At 41.8% G+C, this 12,548-nt stretch overlaps 1 protein-coding gene across 1 annotated transcript in view; it reads right to left on the bottom strand.

Moving 5' to 3' along the window:
• Positions 1–10,716: 10,716 nt before the first annotated feature.
• Positions 10,717–12,548, bottom strand: part of IMPG2 (interphotoreceptor matrix proteoglycan 2) — a gene marked incomplete at its 5' end in the record, with an annotated part of 49,886 nt that continues 48,054 nt past the window's right edge. Inside the window, one exon of the mRNA XM_015410572.1 lies at positions 10,717–10,969. Within this exon, the coding sequence (XP_015266058.1) occupies positions 10,717–10,969 (253 nt within the window). The remainder of the gene's footprint in view (positions 10,970–12,548) is intronic.

The following is a 12,548-nucleotide window of genomic DNA, read 5'->3' as shown; positions in this document are numbered from 1 at the left end:
AGCCATGTTGAAATTTGGATGGCACAGATACTTATGGTACGATAAAGCTAAGGTTAATGCAGAATTTAATAACCATTATGTTAGACATGCCATTTTGAGAATATGAAATAAATATAAACCTAGGACTTGTCCAAAAATACCTGTCTTGTTATCACCCCAAGAAGCTCATTTTAGAACAGAAATTATGTTTGTATAATTGGTTAACATACCCTGATATGCTAAAATTCCCACAAGGTGAATATAAACTAAAATTAACAGAAGATTTGATAATAGAGATTATACCTGTAAATGGTTTTCATATTTACAAATCTTAGAAAGGTTTAAAGTAGATAAAAGTTATTATGATTTTGAACAATCCAAGCCTGAATTTGAAATAGAACTATGTACAAATGATGAACATGTTATTGCTAAAATGTATAAATTTTTCTTGAAATTTGAGACAGAGGAAGAACAAGTAAAAGAATGTATGATAAAATGGGCCAAAAATTTTGTATATAATATATGAATGGAACAATCGGAAAATGTGTGGTTAAAAGGGTTGGAAGATGATGTATCGTTGATATATGTCTCAGGGAAAATTGGCCAAAATGTATAAAGAGTATGAAGGAACATTTACCATATGTGGTGGACATGCAAGAAAGTAAAAAAAAATCTGGATTTTTAATTTAATTCAGAAGGTTTTAAATATTAATATACAACTGAGAGTCTTTTGGGGGGGATTGATGGACAAACAGTTGAAAAGAAGTCATGGAACTTTGTTCCTATATATGACAATGATAGCGAGACTACAATATACACAAAAATGGAAGAGTCCAACATTGCCTACAATAGAGGAATGATTGGAGAAGATGCTGGAACTTGCAGCTATGGCAAAACTTACTTCATTGACTAGACAAAAGACAATTGCTTAATTTATTGCTGATTGGAAACTACTTATAGACTTTTTGTATGAAATAGATAAAAGATGATCTGTGGTTTTTTGTGAATAAGGAATTTAGATAATAGAAAAAGAGCTTTTTGTTGTAAGAGAGAAAATTTTGTTATCAAACTTACATTTGTCATAGAGAAAATTGGAAGCCTCCTTTTAGTATATATATTATCTTCTTTGTTTCTGTTATTTCTTGTTTGTTCTTTTGTTCAATAATTTTTTAAGGAAAAAGAGACTATTAGTATTTGTTAAAATGAAGTGGGGTTGAAGCTGGGTCAAACAAAGCAGATCAATGCCTGATACTTTTATCTACTCCTTCACACAAAATCAAACCTGCAGCACCAAATCTAAGACAGACTTGTGGAGAGAAGATGTCTCATTTGTGACTGAGGTCTAATCATATGTGACTGTCGTGGGGTTAGCAATAACATCCTGTGCTTGGTGGAGGAGAAGCCTAATACTATGGATGTAGGATATGGGGATAGCTGGTTTATTCTGAGAAGGAGGAGGAGGGATTGGATTTATACCCCACCCTTCACTCAGAGTCTCAGAGCGGCTTACAATCTCCTTCCCTTCCTCTCCCCACAATAGACACCCTATGAGGTAGGTGGGGCTGAGAGAGCTCTGAGAGAACTGCTTTTTAAAGAACAGCTCTGGGAGAACTTTGACTGAACCTAGGTCACCAAGCAGCTGTATGAGGAGGAGTGGGGAATCAAATCTGGTTCTCCAGATGAGAGCCTGCCGCTCTTAACTGCTACACCAAACTGGCTCTCATATCCCAATGGGAGACAGATGATACTTTTTAACAAATTTGGAAAAAGCACAATAAAATTTTCCACAGTTTACATACTTTTTTGCCCCATTACTATTTCTAATCAAATGCATTTTGCAAGGTTTGAAACAATGGACCTTTTTACTATTAGATACAGTGATGGGTGGTTAAAGGATGCAAACATCCTTATTATTAAAGGGTTATCTGCAGCAGAACTGCAAGTCTGTCCTTGGAACATACTATGCGATTTCTAACTTGTGCTATCCCGCACTGCCTACTTGATGCCACACTTCATCAGCTTTTTAAAAACACTCTACAGTAGTATCTTTATCTTCATGATTTTAAAATGGGATGTCTCTAATATCTGTTTAAGCAAGGGATCATATAATTCCTTATTATTATGCATCATGACAGGATTGGACTAGTCTCTTGTTGGAATAGCCTTACTGGCAGATGTTTTCCCTTGTGCAGTCTCCAGTCGGAAAACTGATACTGTCAAATAATTGAAAGGCAAGTAGATGAAGGCCAAGTGGATGAAGTCTTCAATTTTGGATGGTCAGTTGGAAATAAGAATCAACTGGTATTAGTAATTGATTAAAGACACAGACATCTTCACATTTATCAACCATATTGAGAGTCTTGGGGCATGTGATTTAGATAAGCAGGCTGATGTGGCTTCCACTCAGTTGTTCCTCCTTTGCTTTCCTAAGAATTCGCAAATAAATAATTCCTAGCAGCTTCTTGTTATGAATACTGAAGGTTAGTTTAAGGTCAATAGTGTTCTGAATATAAAGTTAGTAATTAGCATGAAAGGCCAAGGCTCTCTGTCAGCTCTAACACTGTATGGCTTTATTGGGCCCAGGCATTATATACCCCCTTCAATCTCAATCAAACTCTTACTGCTTCTCTAAAGTCCCTTCTCAAGGGACATGGAGCCCAGTTCATTGACAGAGTATATGTAGGCCCTATTTTTGAAGGCATCTTACTGAAACTAAATGGTATGGATCACTACCTTGATGGGACACTGTCTGGAAACTTTAAGCATACTGCCTTGACTTCCCTAGAGAAAAAGTATACATATATAATAAATGATAACAATAATGATAACAACAACAACAACAATGTCTCCAAATGGTCCACCCGTAACTCTTGCAGTTCCACTGATATTCTTGGTATACTTTTTTCTGCTGTTCCTAGGGGTCCTATAATCCCCGCTCACAGGTTTCCTTGTGTACCATGTGCATATGGAAAAGACAACTTGTGGAGAGGAATTATGTAATGTTCCTTTATGTACACTCTACTAATTATTTCTAAATTTAAAATCCCCATAGCATGCTTGAGAGCTGCAAAGCATGAGATCATAGATCTTCTTGCCAAATCATATCAGAACCACCAGAAATGTTGCCCTGATCATAGTGAGGCTTGAGAGTGAGTGTCTTCAGTCACCAGCCATATCTGAATAGAGGCATGGAAAGAAGCATTATGTATGAGTGAGGAATGTGAACCAGCCTCTTTCTTTCTTTGTTTTCAGAGCCTGCTGATTTCACTTGTTAACATTGCAATAATAGTGTGAATTTTTAATGAAAAACTGAAGTCTTATATAGAAAATGTCCTCATATGCCCTTTGCAAATATGTACAGATGTTACTACATTGCACAAGACTAAAAGAAATCCTGCCTGGAAGGGGTGACCAACACAAGAACTTTTCATCCTTCTCACATTTCAAGTCCTCACAATGCTTGCTTCCACATCCTTCTGCAAGCTGTGGTGTTTGTACTGTACTCTTCCTTTTTGTAATATATATTGTTACCAACCATTCCATTTCTTCATTCTTCATTGCTGGTTTGTATGGTTCTTAATAACAATTTATATAATGGGTTGGATCCAGGCAGCTTTTCTGCTGATGAAAAAGGAAGGATGGGTTCCCTTTGACCACCAAAAAGGCTACACTGGGGATCATGGGGCCTGCATGGACAGAAGCCATGTGGGTTGGGGACTGTAGTAAACAGAATTAGAATATAGAGTGAAAACTCTGGCTAGATCCAACACAATATCTATCCATATGATGTTCATCATTTATATGTATGGTAAAGGTTACAGTGCACAATAGTGTTTTTTCCAACACATGCAATGTTGAAAAATGCATACATTATAAAGAAACAGAAAATGAAGGAGAAGAAGAATGTGCTGTCAAGTAGCAACCAACTCATGGCGACTCCATCCACAGATTCTTCCAGGAAAGAGATGAGCACAGGTGGTTTGCCTTGTCAGAGATTATCAGAGGTGTTAACCCTTGTCTTCCTTGTGGTCTCCTATGTAAGTACTGACCATAGCCCACCCTGCTTAGCTTCCAAGCTCTGTTGAGCCTGGGCTAAGCTGGGCGGTGGCATGAAAAATAAAGAACTGAGAGTTTGATTTGTACAGTGGAGAAATTGAATCAAAGATGGGATTCTTGGGGGGCAAAACATCATGAAGGAGAAAATTAAAATCATCCCTAACTCTGCCAGGTTCTTGGTGGCCAGGTTCTTGGCGGATAACTAATCTTCAACACATCCTCTGATTTAAAAGCCAAACTACACGTTACATGCAATTATATGTAACTGTAGCCTGATGCCATGTAACTGTAGCCTGATGGTCCTTTTTATTTTGAAAAATCTCACCAGAAGGAGGCAATTAAACATGGAGAAGTAGGGGAGGACACTTAACATTTTCCCCGTTCCAATTAGTTTCTCCTCGTGGCTTTTCCCATCTATAATTTTACATGGATAAATGTGGCAACAGAGGACCAGACAAGGTTAAATTTCTATTGTCACTTCCTGTGAGGCTCAAAGACTGGCATTCAACTAGGGATACACATGAACCAAACCACAAAGCAAAATTTATCACAAATTTTGCCCTGGTTGTGGCTTCCAAACATGAACTTCTAAAGCAGTGGTAGTTCATGGATCGCTTAGAAAGCAGGGTTTTAAAGGGACTTTCAGTCCCTTTAAACCCCTGCTTTCTTTCCCCCACGAAAGCTGCAAAAACAGCTGAACAGCGGGAAAGCACTCCTCTCCGCTCAGCTGTTTCAGGCTGTCCTATGCAGTCCCTTAAAACTTTACAGGGACTCCAGAAGTCAGCTTGAAACAGCTCAGCTATTTTCTGGGCTTTCTGTAAACCCTGTTTAACGGGACCGTGGTCTCTTTCAGTGGGGTTTGTGGGGCCCCAAATCAGTTTGGTTTGCAAACAAATCTCGTGGTTCAGTTTGTGGTTCACTGAACTACAAACTGAACCACATTTTCCCAGTTCGTGCCCATCCCTACATCCAGGGGTCGTTTCGTAGGAAAAGAGCTAGGGGAACTCATTAGCATAACTCATTAGCATATGCCACACCCCCTGACATCACTGGAAGTGTGTAATAAGGCCACACACCCCGCCCCCAACGGTCCCGGCCACCGCCGCCGGCCTTGCAGGTCCACTGCCGAGCCCCATGAGGGGCCCAGCGGTGGACCTGCAAGGCCGGCGGGAGTGCAAGGAAGCCCCGCGAAGGCCCTCCCTGGCCCCAGGCAGGCAGGGGTGGGGAGAGGCAGGGAGGATGCAACTTACCCTCCCTCTTCTCCTGCCTCCTCTTGGCTGAATGAGGGCCAGAAGTGGGGCGGCCGGAAGCAGGGGGCGGGGCTTTGTCATGTGCCCCGCCCCCGTACCTCACCCGGGGGAACTGCGATCCCCCGCGATCCCCCCCGAAATGACCTCTGCCTGCATCCCCTATCAAGGTGGGGAATGTTAAGCAGGTGTCCTTTTTATTGGTGCTGGTCCCACCTGGTGATGAGGTGCAGACTCATTGGTCCATCCCTAGACAAGTGATGGAGGCAGACCCTTTAAGAAAGGTTGGGGCGATTAGGAAGGGGGAAATAACTAATCAAGGTGGGGAAATAACTAAGGATTTAATGATGTAGGAGCTGGAGGAAGACTTTGGAATTTTTTGAGGAGGTATGTGGAGAGCAGGACAAGGGAAGAGCCTGAAGGGCTGGAGGAGGTAGCTAGCACAGACTGAAAAAGAAGAGGCACGAGCTTCTGCTTTTTGGCAACTTGCAAGTGGGTGCGCTCCATAATTGCTCTGATGTGAGCGGCCTGCAAACGTGCCGATGGGGAGGGGTCTGAGTTGATTTTGGACCCCCACAACCCTTTGTAGGAGAGTGGCAGCCTGGGCCATGAGAGGTGCCTCTCCCAAGGCGGAAGGCCATGGGATAGAGGCAGCTTTTTGCCTCGATAGGTCCTCGCAGCACAGAGCTAGTAATGGTACCTAGAGGCAGGGTACAATTCCATAGAGTCCATTGCCCAAAGCAGCCATTTTCTCCAGGAGAACTGATCTTGGAGATCTCCAGGTGGTGCCTGGAGGCTGGCATTACTAAGTGGAGGGTCAGACTCTGAGTGAACCTGGGACTATGGACGGGGACTTTACCCTGAGTTATGTATGTTTTCTGTGATGAGGAAGCTCTAGGCCTCATCTCCCTGTAGCACTTTAAAACAAAAGCCAGTATAGAATTCTCTCAGTCTCTCTTTAAGATTTATGGGTCAAATGCTCTTTTGGAGTGTGCCACTAGAGAAGTTGTTTCTTACATTCTTTGCATGGTCTGAGTGAAAATGGCAAATAAAAAAGCACCAACTCCACTTGCCCACATTCTCGTATGGAACAGGTTTTAAAACTACAAATCTTGCTACTAAAGGGGGAAAAAATGATATTTATTTAATCAGGCCTCAGAAAACAAGCTGGAATGTAATCAAGCATTTTATCACATCTCTTCATTAAAATAGCATTTAAAATAGCATTTCAGATAACTGAATATTGTGAACTTCTACTGTCCCCTAGTGGAAGACTGTTGTATTTCAAAAGGAAAGAATAGGAACAAAGGTTAACTATTATTGTGGTGGTGGGATAATTGAGGACTGGAATCATGCTGTGAGTATCCTCCATAGGCCCCATGGGTCCAAAAGGCCAACTTCTCAGTCCAAGAAGTCCTTGGTCTCCGCTCTGTGTTTGAGGAAAGGAAGGAGGGGTGTGAGCTTGAGCCTGAAAATAAACCTTGTTTGTTTTCTTCAGGAATAAACTTAGTCTTGTTCATATCTGAATGCAGCCTAATAAGTGAGTCATAATCATGGAGTTCTTATGAGTCATGTCAGTGCTGCTCTGGATTTGTAAGTACATTTGCTTTTCTTTCTTCTTAAGTAGTACTTAGGATTGTACAACTATGTTAATTATGACTCGGCAATAAAAGTCATCCAGTTCCATCAAGACAGAAGTTGTAATGAAGTTTGATTGCAAGCAGCTCAGTTAATAGGCTCAGTAGACTAATGATGCCTTCCAAGCAGAAGAAGCATATAGATAATCAGCAGGTTTCTGGTTATCGGAAGTCATACAAATGTAGGATTGCCAGGCTGAGCCTAGCAACCAGCAGGAGACCAGAGAAGTGGGGACATGGGGTGGAAATATGTTAGCCAAATTGCCTTATTTCTTAATAAAGAGTGGGGAATTACAATATTAAATGGCAATGGCTTAAATAAAGGGACCAATAACCTATTTATACTGGAGTCCAATTAACCAGATCCCCAGAATTAGACAGGGAGACTAGATAAAATGGTTTCTTTACTGAATAATTTCACACACACATACAATAAAACAATCATACACTCAAACAATACAGAGCTAGGAATTTAGATAGAAAGGTACAGAGACTGTCGCATTAGCAGGAAAATATCGATGAGAGGTGATACTTTACCAGTCTGACACGGCAAGTTGATTCTGCAGTGAAAAATTGGGAAAATACTAGGGAAGGGGTCGTGTGTTGGCCAGCAGCACACATGGTAGGCTCTGGGCAGTGCTAGGACTAGAGTCAGCAAGGAAGGTGGAGTTAGGTAGGTGGAAGGGAAGAGAGAGAACAATGGGTAGATATATACCCTAGAAGTGGCTTGGGGCGTGTGCCACCAAGTCACATGGTCCCCAGGAAGGTGCTAGAGGCTGCCAGTTCCTTAATGAGGTCAAAATAATGGAATTAAGTGTTGGGCAATTGATTTAATGTTTACTAACAATGACACCACTCAGAGTGAAGGGCTAAAGACAAAGGAGAAGAAAAGACAGTCATTCAAGGTGCTTGGCCAATAGTTAAGAGTCAATGACCCAGTGATCTGCATCTGGATGGGCAGTGGGTGTGCTTGGCAGCTCAGTTAATCTCATCATGGTCAAGTTCTATTGTTTTACTTGAGGATGAGTTCCGGGTGAAGCTGCTAGAAGGGGGGGGGGAATGCCTGCATGATGGAGAAGAGGCTTGTCCATGGTGTTTGTGCAGAAATGTCCAGGGTGCTTCTGCAAAGCATGGCTTCTCTGGATGTCTGACTGCTGGCTTCATGTGGCTGTGATGGCAGGTAGGCTAGCATGCCATCTACCTGGGTTTGCAGTATCTTTGGAGATGCAGGGATGGATGGCATCGGGTGTTCCATGGGTCCACATCTGGTTTAACATGCTGCTTCAGTGCAAGGATTTCCTTGACTGGGCATATGTCCTCTGTCCAGTAAGTTGTCTCCTTCTCATGGTCAACATTCAGTCCATTTTTCCTGGCACACTCATTGTACAGTCCAGCTTAGAGTCATATTTCATGTCCATACTTTATAAGATGCTTGCAGGGCAACAAGGGGCAGTCAGCAACAGCATGACATCAATTCTGTGAAATTCTGGGAGGATTCAGAAGCTAGAATTAAGATTGCTGGGGAAAACATCAACAACCTCAGATATGCAGATGATACCACTGTAATGGCAGAAAGTGAAGAGGACCTAAAGAGCCTCTTGCTAGGAGTAAAAGAGGAGAGCACAGAGGTTGGCTTGAAACTCAACATAAAAAATCAGATCATGGCATCCAGCACCATCACTCCTTGGCAAATAGAAGGAGAAGTCATGGAAGCAGTGACAGACTTCATGTTCCTGGGATCCAAGACCACTGCAGACGGTGACTGCAGCCATGAAATTAAAAGATGCCTGCTCTTTGGGAGGGAAACGATGGTAAACCTAGACAGCATATTAAAAAGTAGAGACATCACCCTGCCAACAAAAGTCCATATGGTCAAAACAATGGTATTCCCAGTAGTACTGTATGGCTGAGAGAGTTGGACTATGGTGCTGGAGAAGACTCTTGAGGGTCCCCTGGACTGCAAGGAGATCAAATCAGTCAATCCTAAAAGAAATCAACCCTGACTGTTCCCTGGAAGGCCAGATACTGAAGCTGAAGCTCAAATACTTTGGCCACCAAATGAAAAGGGAGCACTCACTGGAGAAGATCCTGATGCTGGGAAAGACTGAAGGTCAAAGAAGAAGGGGACAGCAAAGGATGAGATGGTTAGACAGTGTTATCGAGGCAATGAACATGAAATTAAGCAAACTCCGGAGCATGACAGGAGGGCCTGGTGTGATGTGGTCCGTGGGGTCACGAAGAGTTGGAGTCGACTGTGTGACTGAACAACAACTTACACTCTCAAGGAATTTTGGCCCTTCCTATAGAAGAAGAAGAGATTGGATTTATACCCCACCCTTCACTTGGAGTCTCAGAGCGGCTTACAAACTCCTTTCCCTTCCCCTCCCCACAACAGACACCCTGTGAGGTGGGTTAGAGGATTAGTGTCAATTTTGGGTTTTCCCAGAACTGATAACAATGCTCTTTAGGAATCACAGAAAACTCTTTGGTTTTACCATAGAGTTTCTGGCAATTTCTAGAAAGGTGTGATGCCACTTCTGGTTTTTCCCCCAGAAGTGACATCATGCCATCATTTATGGTGCTTTTTAGATTTTTTGTAACTTCTGCCAGCCATTGGATCTCTAATTGATCTCTATGATTCATATTCAGAAATATTATTCAGACTGGTTTCTGTGTTTGAGAGTCCACAGAGACTTTTCTTGCATTGACTATTTAAGGCAATTCAGAATCTGCAGGAAATAGATTATGACTAGGGTTGATTTTTCTAATAATGTCCTTGGGAATGTTTTTACAAATCATAAGCTGGAAAAGCACAGTTATTTGATGCTTACTGTACTCTGCAGGTTGGATGCCATCTAAATTCAATGCATAGAAGTGTGCGTCTCCCTGCTGCAGCTTGATATGAACCTCCCCTGGGCTGCTTCTGGCAGTGGGTAATCCCAAGAGTGGAGGGGGGGTGTCAAAGGCTGCCAAAGCAGAGGGGCGAAATGGTAGAAATCACAGCTCCCCTTGCACAATGGTTTGTTTTCATGTGATCCAATCCAGTGAAACCAGATTAGTAGTAATATGTCTCAAATCATTTCAAATCATTCTGAAACTGCTGCATTGTTAAACTGTAAGGTTGCAATCCTGTACACACTTGCATTTACTTTTGAGTGTAAAGGAGTTATCAGTACAAATTAATCAGTTATATTATTGTTGGCAAGAATAAGAGAATTCACATTAATGAGGTAATTGTATTCAAGCAGCATGGGTCATTTAGGATAGATTCTGTAACTTGTAGACCTGTCAAGAAAACTGTTATTGTAACAGTTATAAAACACTGGAAAGCGTCAACAAGCATGAAGAACAAGCCTTGCTGAGAACCAATCAACACAACTTCTTCAAATATAAGTCTTGCCTCATCAAATTTTTATATTTATTGCAAGTGTCAATAAAGAAGATCATAGGGTAATCTGGTAGACATTATGCTTGTTACGATGGAGGAAAGTTATCACTGTGGTCTCCAAAGGCTGTTTTTTGGGACTCATGCTGTTTAACATACTCACCCATACCAGGAAATCATATATCTAGTTTCCTCACCTCTTGTTGTAAAGTTTAGCTAGGCAAAACATTAAGTGACCTCACGGAGACTCTCAGTCCACATGGGGTCTCCTATAGAGGCTTGCAAAAGACTTGTATTTATCAGAATAATTTGCATACGCATACTGGTGAAAGCCAGTGTGATATTGCTGACTAACTATCAGACTTGGTAGTGCTGACCTGGTTTGAAGATACAATGGAAATTAGAGATATTGTTAATTTACTTGCCTAGGATAGGTGTTCACTTCAGACAAAAGCCTCCATTTCTGCTGCCGAAGAAAAGAACTAGGATGCCTGACATGACTGTTCTGTTCCAGACAATGTTTACCATCTTTCAGAATACCCATCTCAATTTCTTCAGTATAAGCAAGCAGATCTATAACATTACACTCTTCATTGAGTCTCAGTGAAGATGTGTCTTCAGATCGTTCTTGATAAGTGATAGTTTGGATAATTCCTGTTAACTTTCTACCACACAGACAGTTGTGGAAGTTGGTTAGAATTCCTTCTGGATAACTGACCTCAGAGACAACAGGGAAGCTTGCAGTCACAAAGGCTAAGCAGGGCTGACTATCAGGACATGATTCTGCCTTTCCCACACAGTCTGCCTTCAGCGCATAGCAGACTTCTAGTAAGATGCAACCAGTTCTTTTTCTAGAAAAAAAATGCTTCCTTGATGCTAACAAGATCAGTCCTGACATTCTCCTCACAAGCTGGGAAATCATTTTGGAGACCAATGAGGGTGAGCTATAGTCCAACAGAAGATTGTTGTTGTTGTTCAGTCACACAGTCGAGTCCGACTCTTCGCGACCCCATGGACTAGATCACGCCAGGCCTTCCGGTCTTCCGCCGTCCTCTGAAGTTTGCTCAACTTCATGTTCGTTGCATCTATGACACTGTCTAACCATCTCATCCTTTGCCGTCCCCGTCTTCTTTGACCTTCAAAACAGAAGATTCCCAAACCTTTAAAAAACATTCACCAAGAAAAGTATTCAAACATTACATTTTCCCAGAAGGGGTGGGGTGGGGGAACATGCATGAAGGGGGATTGGGATAACAATGGAAATGCTCGTATAGTAATAAAAGGGAGAAAAGCCAAAAATAAGAGATCTGAGATTTAAAATTAGTTGTTTATAATGGATATTTCAGTTATGACCTAGCACTTGTTTGATTAATGTTCAAATCAATCCAGTTCTACTAAATTCCGATAGAATTGCATGCTTGATTAGGCAGATGGCTGCTGGCATGGTGGCAGCCTATATTTAACCCAGGCTTGGACATCAAATGGGATAAAGGAACACATCTGACTGATGGGAAACCTTGCAATATGCTTTTTCCCAGCCTCAGGACAGAAAAGGAGGAGGAGGAGAGGGGGGGGGGAGAGAGAGAGAGAGAGAGAGAGAGAGAGAGAGAGAGAGAGAGAGAGGGGCTGTTGTCTGCCCTTCATTCTATTTTGCATGTTATTTTCTAGGATGGCTAATGTGTAGTTGTTTGGTTTTAAGCCAAAGATCTTTAATGACCCCACTTGTCCAGGACACCTGGCTTTGACATCCCTCTTAATAAGGTGTAGTTGAGGTAAAAAGCCTAGGCGGAAAGGTGAATAGCAAAGTACTTGGTTGTGATTCAGGCATTAACATTGCACTCATAAGAACAGAAGGTGGCCTTAAGCTGAAAACTGTTTTGCATGGCTTCCTATGAAAATACTTCATTAACCCTATCGGTAACACTAATTTGTGGGTATTTTTATTATATTTGTGCCTTGTGTCAACTAATTATGCTACAAGTAAGCACCACTACAAATAAGTCAGATATAAACGTTTCAAAGTTAAGACGTAGGACAATATCCTGCTACTCCATCTGCAGAAGGTGCAGTTTTCCCATGTTGTTCGGAATTACTGCAGCTTTCTAATTCCTGGAAAGAACACCCCAGAGTTGCAGGACCTACAGGGAGAAACACCCACATGGACTGGGGGGAAGCTAGAGTGAAGGATAAGCCGCTAAAATCCTTCATCTTCCACAAGCACAGTTATGCCAAGATGAGAAAACA

This window comes from Gekko japonicus, unplaced genomic scaffold (assembly GCF_001447785.1).
Source record: "Gekko japonicus isolate JY-2015 unplaced genomic scaffold, Gekko_japonicus_V1.1 scaffold241, whole genome shotgun sequence".
NCBI classification, from domain to species: domain Eukaryota; kingdom Metazoa; phylum Chordata; class Lepidosauria; order Squamata; family Gekkonidae; genus Gekko; species Gekko japonicus.
This window is presented reverse-complemented; position numbering and strand designations above follow the sequence as displayed.